This window comes from Durio zibethinus, chromosome 24 (genome assembly GCF_047325235.1).
Source record: "Durio zibethinus cultivar Kanyao isolate XHJ-2024 chromosome 24, ASM4732523v1, whole genome shotgun sequence".
NCBI classification, from domain to species: Eukaryota; Viridiplantae; Streptophyta; class Magnoliopsida; order Malvales; family Malvaceae; genus Durio; species Durio zibethinus.
Window position 1 is genome coordinate 6,445,460 of NC_143185.1, and position 11,883 is coordinate 6,457,342.

The 11,883-nt window shown below is 30.9% G+C and overlaps 1 protein-coding gene across 1 annotated transcript; it reads right to left on the reverse strand.

Moving 5' to 3' along the window:
- Positions 1 to 3,952: 3,952 nt before the first annotated feature.
- On the reverse strand, positions 3,953 to 9,537 carry LOC111316791 (Ribosomal protein L1p/L10e family). Its single transcript, XM_022918937.2, has 10 exons — positions 8,842 to 9,537; positions 8,589 to 8,666; positions 7,311 to 7,352; positions 7,121 to 7,223; positions 6,805 to 6,869; positions 6,672 to 6,716; positions 6,478 to 6,585; positions 6,301 to 6,388; positions 5,191 to 5,237; positions 3,953 to 4,393 (listed from the first exon to the last, which is right to left on the reverse strand). Exons 1-10 carry the CDS (start codon positions 9,457 to 9,459, stop codon positions 4,313 to 4,315), a joined length of 1,275 nt encoding a protein of 424 aa, XP_022774672.2. The 5' UTR covers positions 9,460 to 9,537; the 3' UTR covers positions 3,953 to 4,312.
- Between the last annotated feature and the right edge of the window lie 2,346 nt (positions 9,538 to 11,883).

Below are 11,883 nucleotides of genomic sequence, written 5' to 3' on the forward strand. Positions count from 1 at the left end.
GTCCCGAGGTGCAACCAGATCTTTTCAAAAAAAAATGTGCTATGAGCAATTCAAAAAAGTAGAGAAAACATTGGACATGCAGACAAAAGGGACCAGTGTAGCATAAGGCTGATAATACTTGAGAGAACAATCAACAGAGTACTTGTTTAGGTATATAACCAACATAGGAGAAATATGGTTCGAGGGTTAGAAGAAAGAGCCAATGTGTACTGGGGCATGCAGTTTAGATGCAACATCCCCTAGCAATGAGGGTGTCATTAGAATGAATGGGGAAGAATGTCACAATCCGTAAGAAAGAACAAATCCAGAGGTTTTTACCAAGATAAAAAATTATTCTAAGGCAATCGAGACCAAGTCAGAAAGCAAAAAAAACTAGGCCTAGAGGAGTAATAGAGGTTCTAAACGTAGAATCATGACCTTGAATGGGTGCACAAACACTAAAATGAGCTCAAGGAGCTCAGGCTAGAGGATTCGGTTCAGCAGCTTTCAAACAAACTCAAGCATAGGTGCTGGAGTAAGCTCAAGCACAGGAAAAAAAGAACCAAGCACAAGCCCAGAGAAAAACCCTACGTAGGCACTACTAAAGAATAAGTCCAAGCTGGTTCAAACTTTTTTCTAATAGTCTTTATAAAATTAAAACTATCATATTATAATCCTATTATAATGACCTGTATATATTGGACTCTTTATATGCCCTAAGATAGGAACAATATCAGCCATTAATTTAAATGGGCCTTAGCTATAAATAAGAGGTACCCTCACCCTCATTGTACACACACCACACCATAATATGCACACATAAATCCCTTAGCCTGCACCAATGCCAACTCTAGCTCTTCCCACCAACTCTGACTCTCATGGTAACTCCTAAGTCTTAATCACTACCTATCTCACTATTTTGGGCTAATTTCTCGTGACCTGGACCTCTAATGCACCTCAAGTACCTGGTCCTTTTAGTTGTCAGATTTTGTCCCTCTAAAACTTGAATTACTATTCAACTCGAAGAAAACTATTAGGCTTGGTCCTTTTCACAGACTATGACATTCTCATCCACTCATTCTAGCAATGCCCTCGTTGCTAGGGGGATGCTACATTTGAACTGTACATCTCTGTACATGTCGGCTTTATCTTCTGCCCTTCGAACTAGATTTCCCCTATGTCAGTCCCATACCCAAACAAGTACTCTGCTGGTTGTTCTTCCGAGTATCATTAGCCCCATGTTGCACTAGACCTAGACCTCCAATGCACCTCAGGACCTGGTCCTCTTAGTTGTCAGACTTTGTCCCCCTAAAACTTGAATTGCTATTCAACTCGAAGAAAACTATTAGGCTTAGTCCTTCTTGCAGACTTTGATATTCTCATCCACTCATTCTAGCAACGCCCTCGTTGCTAGGGGGATGCTGCATTTGAACTGTACATCTCTGTGCATGTCGGCTTTATCTTCTGCCCTTCGAACTAGATTTCCTTTATGTCAGTCCCATACCCAAACAAGTACTCTACTGGTTGTTCTTCCGAGTATCATTAGCCCTATGTTGCACTGGTCCCTTTTACCTTCATCCTCAATATTTTTAATTGAAAGCGACTAATAACACCAACTGCATGGTTTATATTTAGCTTTATGCATACCATTACATACATTACATACATTACTAGTGAAGCATATTTCTTCCTTTTCCTCAGCTATTGAAGGGCTCTACTTAATACTTAACTTAAAGCGTGTATCTAGAGGAGAACTAACCATTTTAACATAATCCATATTGGACCTTTCAAACAAGTTTTCAATATATTACTACTATGACATGTATAACTTCTTGGCAGCTTTATTTTGATCAATTCAAATTCCAAAAATTTGTTTCATAGGTCCTATGTCTTTCATAACAAATGATCTACTTAATTACTTCTACAACCTACAAATTCTAAGAGCATTTTTGCTAACAATCACTAAGTCATTAACATAAAGCAGTAATAAAATAAAATCATCATCAGAGAATTTTTAATATTAGCCATTTTGATCTAAAATAAAATATGCAAAATTTACACTAGTATAAGTGAATGCTACTTTTCATAAAATACTTCGGTTCCTTTATTTTTTTTATTAAAAAATCATCAAAATTGAAAGTATAATGATAAAATTGGATAAAATTTAATATTGAATTATAATATAATGATAAATTCACCTTATTAATTAGTTATTCATAGAGCTTAAACTTTTTTATCTAAAAATATATAAACAAATAAGGAATGAAAACCTTACGCATTGAAGTTTTCTCAAAACCTTATGCTAAGTACAAAAAAAAAAAATTATACTTTGATACATACATGTATATCTTCATTAAATTTTTAGATTAAATCGTAATTTATTTTAATTTTGATATATATGTGTGTGTGTGTGTTTGATTTACTTGATAAAAAAATTAAAAGAAAAAATTGTTTTATTATTAACAACAGAAACATCATGATCATTTATTTATTTCTCTTTCAAGCAGGAGATATGTCGCATTGATAGTTTAGGAGGATATTTCTATAGTTTTTTTTTTTTTGGTAATACAGAATATTTTTCAAATTTTGTTCTACTATAATAATTTTAAGAACACACTTTTGCACATACTTTTGGTACGCTTCACTCAAGGATTGAACCTGATTAAAAAGAATTTAAAAAAAAAAAAAAAAAACTCTGCTTATTGATTGGACTATCCTCTTGTAAGTCTATTGAATCAAATAATGACATTTATAAATAATAATAAATTTTATATTTGTAACATTAACAAACTATTCTTCAATTTAATAATTTTTTATTTTTATTAATTTTATGAAATTACATGTTTCCAGAATTAACTCCCTTAATTCAATTATTTTGTTAGGTAATATTTGATATGAGATAATCACTTAAAAAATCATGGTAATTTATATATAATGCTTCTTACATCACATATTTAATAAAACACTTAGTGATCCTGCATGACGATGATCTTAAATCACTAAGAATGATTAAATCACTACTTTAGAAAGTGATTTAATTTTCATCTAAAAATGTAAGAAACTTTTATCACTAGAAGTAAGTGATATATACAATTAACAATAGTTAATATTATCCATTTATTATATGAATTAAAAACTTTTCTTAAAATTAATTGCTATTATTTTATATTATAATTTTTATACTTTCAAATTAATATTTATTATAATAAGTTCAAATATTTTATGTGATTTTTTTAATTTTTTAAAATGTTTATAATATAATTTTTTTATTATAATATATTAATTTTATTTTCAAATTCAAATATTTTTTTACATAATTTTACACTATAAAAACTAATTTACTATAAATAAATATATCTTAGTTAAAAAAATTCAATTATATCTATTATAAAGTAAATAAAATTTTACTAATATTTTATATACAAATTATCATCTTTTAATAATATTGAAATCATTAACTTTTGTAACTATTATAATATGCATAATTATTTTGATACTTTCAAACAAAATAATGTTTGATTTCTAAATACAATGATCTTTAATTACTAAGAATTAATAATTTTGAACCACACAAAGTAATTATAGATCAAGAGTGATAAAATCACCTAAATAATAAAATCACTTTGGTAATTAAATTATCATGATTATCTTGAAAATGATACCAATGGTATCTTAAACTAATCAACAAAAGTGGTAGGACTAATTCTTTACACCTAAAACTATTATTTCATGTCATCCACTAACGAAAGAAGTTTTAAACTCATAAATTTATAGAATTGCCAATGCACATTTGAATATAATTTCAAAATTATTAAGTTTACAGAATTACTAAATGAATAGGAGTTAATTATATAAACCCACTTGTGAAACTTTCAGTAATACCTAAGAGTATAATCTAACAGACACTGACAAGCTTATTATGCATGCTTAATTGCTGATGAATTATATAATCAAGAAAACTTTATCAACAAGGTTGACAAATAAAAAATCAGCATGTTGAAATATTGGTGTTGTCATCTTCAACCCACTGAAAGCATTTTGACAAAATGTTTGAGAAAAAATGGGGCAACACAATGAAAAACTAAAAAGACACTGACCTTGGTTTATACCAGCAGGGACAGATCTAAAGCTGTTCTGAATATCAGCATATTACAAAAAAAAAATTCAAACTATTCATCATCCTATACCTACATCTTGGCATTACATAGGACCTTTCATCTTTAAGAGGAATGAAAGGGTTTCAGTGAATGCACATTCGTCGCTAAGGAACTATCCACTCAGGAATTAAAATGCATCTTGCTGTAGTTGTGATCTGCTGGTCCGGGTAAATGACTCAGGCATTAAGATACACTTTGTTATAGTTATCTGCTGCTCTGGTCAATGACTGTATTGAGACAAGAAAACCTGGACCCATCTGCAAACAACAATTGAAATTGGAAGTGGATTTCTTTAAAGGAAGAAGATAAAGTTAGGCATGCCCAAAAATACCAACATTGTGGGAAATTGATGGACAGTTAACACAGCATTAGTGTCTGATAATGCATGGTTCAGATGATGACATGTGCATCTCATTTACATCATCTAAGTGAAGGATTCTTCCTAAAGACTGTTTTAAATTACACGCTACTTTTGTCTTCCAAGCTAAATATTGTCACATCCAGATCCAAGGTTAATAAGGGAACAAATGCAAGTGCCTAAAAGTTACATGACATTCGCATTTCACAATAACTCCAGATAGCAACTATCTGGTTCAACTAAATTAGACTATATACAGGAAGAGAAAAAGGAAATATTCCCTCATGTCAATGCACAATATGTTGAATCTTGACCCAATAATGGAAAATAATAATAAAAATAAATCACCATCATGTTTTATTAGTGATCCCTCTAGTGTTCCCCTGATACTAAGCAGCATTTTAAAATTTGCCAATTTAAGTTAACTAAAGATTAGCATCTTGATAAGGGAAGATAGAAAACTACAAGATTAAACTGCTAGATTCTGAATAAGTGGCAAACATTAGCTTGTTAGATTAATATCACTTTGGAAGGCTGTCTCAACATAAAAAAGGAAACATGTGCATGAGCAGGTTAATGTTAAAGTTTTTTATCCACTCACTGGACAAAGAATTTTGGTATTATTGACATTTTATAGTTGCACATTAATACAGTCTAATTATACAAAGGAAAATAAAATAAATATGATGAACTTACAGTGCTGCATATATGGAAGGAGTTCACATACCCAGCATACTTGGAAGCTGTAAAAAAAAATATTTATAAAGAACAAAGAATCTATCAGAAAACAGGCTCTATGCAAGAAAGTTACTGATGCAGGACTGTTCCAGAAGTTTACTCAATTGGTTATTTTGGTGTGTTTTTTATCATGTCTGGCATTTTACTTTAGTTTACAGTTAGTATTTATAATTTAAGTTTAAAGGTATTTGTTGTCACAGGCCTTGCATGTGATACTTATTTCTTTTATCTAGTTTATTGAATTTTAACTAATTATAATATGTTCCCAATTGAAGTTATTTGCATTAAAAATTTAAAATTTAATATTCCTCAATGATTATATTTGCAATAATATTGCTTATTTAAATGCATACATATAATGGTTATTTATCACATTCCAAGAATTTCTATGAATAATTTTTATTTCAATTGTGTTAATAAGTAATTAAGGGAAACAAATAACATTTTCATATATTTTGATTTGAGGATGAGAAATTGTTAAGATTAAAACTTATTTCATCTGAATTACTATTGTGTTAAAGAGGAAATCATTCTCTTGTGAAAGTAACTCAACATAATTATAACTCTTTTACATCTAAAATATAAACCGTATTATTATTTAATAATTTTAATTAAAATTAATTAAAAATGGCAATTTAAAAAAATTAACAAAGAATGTCTTTTCTCATCAATCAAAAGTTTGACAGACATGTACTTTTATATATAGTGGCCACATGATAGTATATGATCTTTTAATTAGTTTGAATGGCTAGGGTTAGATGGGTTTATATCCAAGAGCAAGGATTAAAATTGTTGCAACCCTAATATAAAGTCCTTTAGACACATTAGGGAGCCATATTATATTTGGTTATTATTATTAGAGGTCCTACAACCCTAAACCATATTTTCATTGTTCCAACTTTGACTTTACATCAATTTTAGCCTCTATTTTGGTTTTCTTTTTATTGTTTCTACTTCTACACTATAACAGTTGCACTCTATAAAAAGAGAATATCTCCATGCAAAATATAGTGACATGCCTAAGACTGAACAAATCAGCAAACATAAAATATAATGTGTAGCTCTTACTCTTCTTTAATCCTGCGGGCTTTGCTTGCAAAATAGAATTCATAAATGCACCAACGTTGTCACGCAAAAACTCCTCTGACAAGCTCACCTATACCACGAGTGCAAAGTTCCATGACCTCACTTTCAGCACAGATATTCTTAAACGGAAAGATTATGCTCTTAAGTCAGATATGTAACCTTTCCAAGTCCGACATGCACAATTGATGTTTTGTCCATTCTGAATTTTACATGACCCTGTTTTGCATCTTTGACTGCCTTGGTTACATCTTTGGCTACAGTACCTTGCTATACAAGAATTTAGTTATGAGGGTTTTACAAGTCAAATATTGGTCTATGCATTAATGAAAATAAACATTAGATGATAAACTTACTTTGGGGTTTGGCATCAGACCATGCTGATTCAGAATCTTTGATATCTGCACGATGTAAAAACACATATCCCTTGAAGCAACAAATGGAAATAGTAACTAGTGACTATTTACAAGAGCATCTGAAATCAAGAACCTTATAAAGACGTTTCATGAAACCATGAGTTGAGAAACATCGGTCAAAATCAATCTTGCCAGTGCCTGCATGGATACAAGCTCAGGTTCAGAGCAAAATCATAGATTAGTTAAAAGATGGGTCAACAGAAGTATGACACCTCCTTCCTTCTGTAAAAGCTAAAGAAAACAAAGGAAATGAGAAAGCAAAATTACAGGCTAAACCTAAGGGGCAAAAAAACCTTAACAAGGGTGATGTAACAATAGTTAATTTAGACAAGGCAGCACTGGAATTAAGTAGATAGAGGCAATAAGTATTAAAAAGAGTGGTTTAGTACTTGCAATTTCCTCGATAAGTTCAGCACCACCAACAATATCAGCTCCAGCTGCTCTAGCTTCATCAGCATCTACTCCTTCAGCAAAGACGGCAACCCTAACTTCCTGAATACTCAAATGGTAGTGGTGTAAAAAGATTAGAAAACAGTTTACTGTAACCTACTTCCATGGTCTAGAAAAAGTTTTAAATACCTTCCTAGCACCATGAGGAAGTGCCATTGTACCACGAACAATCTGCATTTCAGTTGAAAGAACAGTAAGTATACAAAATAACACCTACTACAAACAAATATAGGAACCAAAAGTTGTAATTAGTTCAAAAGAATGAGGGGAAAAAATGAGAAACAGAGCAGGGCAAGCCACATCTCTCCCATAATTCCTGCCCCCCCTCCCTGGCCACAGTCAATCTTCTTTGAAAATGGGATTTGATCCCAAGTGTTTGCTCTAATCCCCGAAGTACTTTATCAATAGACCTAGCTGGCATCTTCACACAAGCTTCAATGTTGCATTCTAAGAAGTTGACATCAAGTCAAGCAAATTAAGGTCGAAAAAACGATGACAGAAAAGAAGATAAGGTGATCCCACTAGTATTCCCCTGATACTAAGCTGCATTTTGAGAAAGAATATTAATTCGAAGAGAAATCTTGCTATATTTAATTGATTGGTTTTGGAAAAGGTGGTAAGGAGAGGGGACAAGTGAATCTACATTTACCGGTTATCTATAAATCTTCCATTCGAGATTTCAAAGGGCATATGTTTGTTAATAATAAAAGAAAATTTCCTGTTGCAGATTCTCTACAAACCTCTCTTGTTTTTAAGGAGATTTTAAAAATGCATTGATAGTGGATTTTCACTCATAATATCTCTTCTCCACATTTCTCTCTTTAGTCTTAATTGCAAGAAAGAAAGTGTTTAAATTCTCTTCTCTGTCACTCACACTTCTATTTACTCCTGTCCTCATCCAACAAAGGAAACTGTTTCATTTCTCTGAGATTCAATTCTCTTCCACCCGCTTCTCTAAATCTAAACAAACAGTATATAATATTTTTAAAGAATGCAAAGGACAGCATCAACTATATGCAAGGTTTAAGATAAAAAAATGGAAAAAGGAAACAAAGAAATGAAAAATTGATTGGTCTGTTGCCATTCAGAAAGAACTAAATTGCTTAGATCTGTATACCACTGACTATGAGATCTACCAAGAGCTCATATAAACCCCTTAACACAAAAAGAGTATCAAGAACCAACACGCACTTGATTGGATATAAATAAATGTCTATCACATTTGGCTCCCCCCCCCCCCCCCCCCAATAGCACATTTGGCAGAACTGTAATTTATAAAACATGAATCATTCAAATAAGGAAAACCATTACGAAACATGTACAAAGCTTTTCCACAAAGATTCATCATAATAAAGATAGATTTACAAGATGAAACATAAGAAAGAATCCAGACAGACTGATACTTACTAGCTCAGATCGCTTTTGGTCGATACCCAACCTCACATGTGCTTCAACAGTTTCGTCAAACTTCGCTTTGGCATTAGCCTGAACGATTTACTAGAAATGGTATGCAGTAATTAGCAATGATAACAAATCAAAACAAGATATAACTAAGCAGTGAACCAAATCAAAACAAGAACTTACATACCACTATAGGAGCAGAGGTTAAGTGAAAAGAGTCAAATTGTTTCAAAAAGAAAGAAGAAGCATTTACACGGACCTTCACTTCCTTAATGGCGTCCATCAAATCAAGAACAGGCCGCTTCTCGGTCTTCTTCGCAGGGTTAATCAGCATAGGAAAGGGAATCACAACTTTCTCCTCCTGAGCCGCAATCCTAAAAGGTCTCCTCCAAACTCGACTCTCAGCCTGAATTCTTCCGCTCTCTCTCACCATCTCCTCGCTTTCTTCCTTCCTCATCTCCCCATCTTGTTCAGACACCAACAAGCGATCCTCGGGGAGAGGGGCCACGCGTACAGGATACGACACGGGTGAGATGTTGGGTAAGTCTTTGACATAGCGGAGGTCCTCCCGGCTCCACATGGATCGAGGCCCTTCGGGGGCTGCTGGTGCATGTTGAGGGTTTTGGTCTGGTTGTGTTTGTTGTTGTTCTTGTTGTGGGTGAAGGGGGGTTGGGTCTTTGGGCTTGGGGGCGTAGGAGACTGGTTGAATGGGAAGGGATTGGGAATGGTTGTCGACAGAGGATTCGGAGTCAGTTTGGGGAGGAAAGGAAGAAGAAGAGGAAGAGAGGGATCTGTTAAGAGGGAGGAAAGGAGAAGAGGAGAATTGGGGGAGGGAGAGGCGGCGTGCCTGAGAAAGGAGGAGCTTCACGCCTGTCATTTTTTGTTTATTCAACCGAACGTACGTCACGGTAGTGAAGGGTTTTGGCTTTTGGGGTTTTAGGCCTATGCCATAACAATTTCAATTTCGAATTTACCCTTGGACGTGATTTTATACCGCTACACAACCTCCCTTTGGTATCATATTCATTTGCAAACAAACGATCAGATATCCATTAATATTAGAGTAAATTTTTTAATTCTATATATTTTTAATCATTAATTTTTTAATATATTTAAAGGATGAGATTAAATTTTTACTTGTTTTCTAATCCATAAGATCTATTTAAATCAATGATTATAAAAACTATAAAATTCAAAGTTTTATATTAGTATAAATTGTTAGTAGTTTAGAATAAGATGCATTTACATTGAATAAAAAGATTTAATTATTGATAAATAAAATTAAATTTTTTTTATTAATTTATTCATATTTTAAATAATTATGTTTGAATATAAATAATTATCATATTACAAATGATTATAATTATTATAATATAAATAAATTATTACTCATAAATGTCATAATTATATAAAAAATCATAACCATTTGAATATAAGTTTATATTTATTTATTCATTATAAGTAGATTTTTCAATATAACCATTTTTGCTACTTCTTTTTGAAAAGTTTTTAGGTTTTATTGTATCCTAGAAGCATAATTATCTTTAATAAAGTGTTTTTCACGCCTTAAAGTCAAAATTTTTTCTATTATTTCTCTTTTCTTATTTATTTTTCTAACAATTTAAAGGCAATTATCAAAAATTTATATTTTGCATGAGAAAGATACAAAAAAAAAAGAAAAAGAAATAGGCATGATTTGGAGATCAATATTAAAGGAGGCTCAAGGTATCAAAGGATTAATATTTCCATGGACCAAAACATTAATTTTTATAAAGATCTTTATTAGAGGTATATATTTTATTTTTTGCATAATTGTTGGTAAAAAGATTGATTGAATGAGATAAATACATTAATAATTAATTTCATTAGTTTGTAAAGTCAAAACACAATATGTAAAATATTGATTATATTGCAAAAGTTTATACATATACCGAAATTGACTCTACAATTGAGTTTAATAAATCATATTATATTTATTTGAAAAATCAATATTTATAAAATTGGGATGAGAAATAGCCTAAAAACATAAAAGAGATAGACATGATTTAATTTACGACAAAAAAAATTATCACTTATTATTAAGTAATGAATTTAATTGGGCTCTTATAGAATGGTAGATTGTTTAATTGTCATATCTTGAGTATATATAGAATAAACAAATTGTCCCATAGCTTTTATGAAAACAATCAAAAATTAATAAAGGAATTTACCATAAAAAATTAGATGTAAGTGGAGAATATATGCAGAAAATTAGATTTGGTTGCAAGATTTATTTTATTTTTAAATCATGGTATCAAATTTGAGATAATAAATTGAGTTAAGCTATTTGTATGGTTTTATTTTTATTATTCGTTTATAAATCAAAAGTTGATATATATATTTTAAAATTTATTATTGGTTCAAATTTTGACTAGTGTTCAATTTTCATGAAAACCAATTAAAATTAAATTGATGTATGTGAATAATTATTATTAAGATATGGTTTTTCAAGAATTAATTGGTGGATAATAAACCAATTAATTGTTATTATCAAAAACATGGGCGATGTGACATGTATTATGCCTATTGGGTGTATTACATTAGAAGTGATTTTACAAAATAAAATTTTATTGTGATCAATCACAAAGAAAAAAGTTTAAGGTACAAATCAATTTGTGTTTGATAGCCAAAACAAGTAAGACAAATAAACTCAAGAATGTGGAATATAAATGTTTTCTGCTGTATAACTATGATTGATGAAATTGGCTTACAAAATGTAGAAGGTTAAATAGATGCTTGTTTAAAAAGAAAATATCAAACTATATTACTATGAGATTTATAGAGGTCTAAGTTCTGAAATATTATTCTCGTTGATGATAGCATTTATAAATTGTTTGAAATTATAATGTAATAAGTTAATGCAAGTTTATTATATGCAATGAATATATAATTTCATGAAGAATTGTGGCTAATGGTAATGTAAAATACATTAAGTATGTATATCTATGTCATCCCTATATTTTGTAAATTTTATGTTAGTATCACTAACTAAAATTTGGCCAACAATTTGGGCTAATTAGATGATTGATTAAAAGAAAAGGCACATCATTAAAAATATTAAAGCATTTGTCAGTTACTAGCATTTTGAAGAATGCTCATCAATGTCATGTTTATAAGTTAGAAAAGAATATGCAAATTCAATGTTCCAATGGACTAGTACATACATGTGTTTAATTTCATTTTCTGATGGCATGGAGAACATTGGTACAGTTTGCCATATATTACAAAAATGAAATGAATAGGATGGAATTTTCTTTCTTAT

What these genes read in the sequence shown, in the direction of transcription:
- LOC111316791 (XM_022918937.2), bottom strand. Translation starts at nt 9,459, where the DNA reads ATGACAGGCGTGAAGCTCCTCCTTTCTCAGGCACGCCGCCTCTCCCTC. An exon ending in TCATGAAACGTCTTTATAAG is followed by an intron (nt 6,717 to 6,804) that starts GTTCTTGATTTC and finishes TACATCGTGCAG; the next exon opens with ATATCAAAGATTCTGAATCA. An exon ending in CCTTCCATATATGCAGCACT is followed by an intron (nt 4,394 to 5,190) that starts GTAAGTTCATCA and finishes TGTTGTTTGCAG; the next exon opens with ATGGGTCCAGGTTTTCTTGT.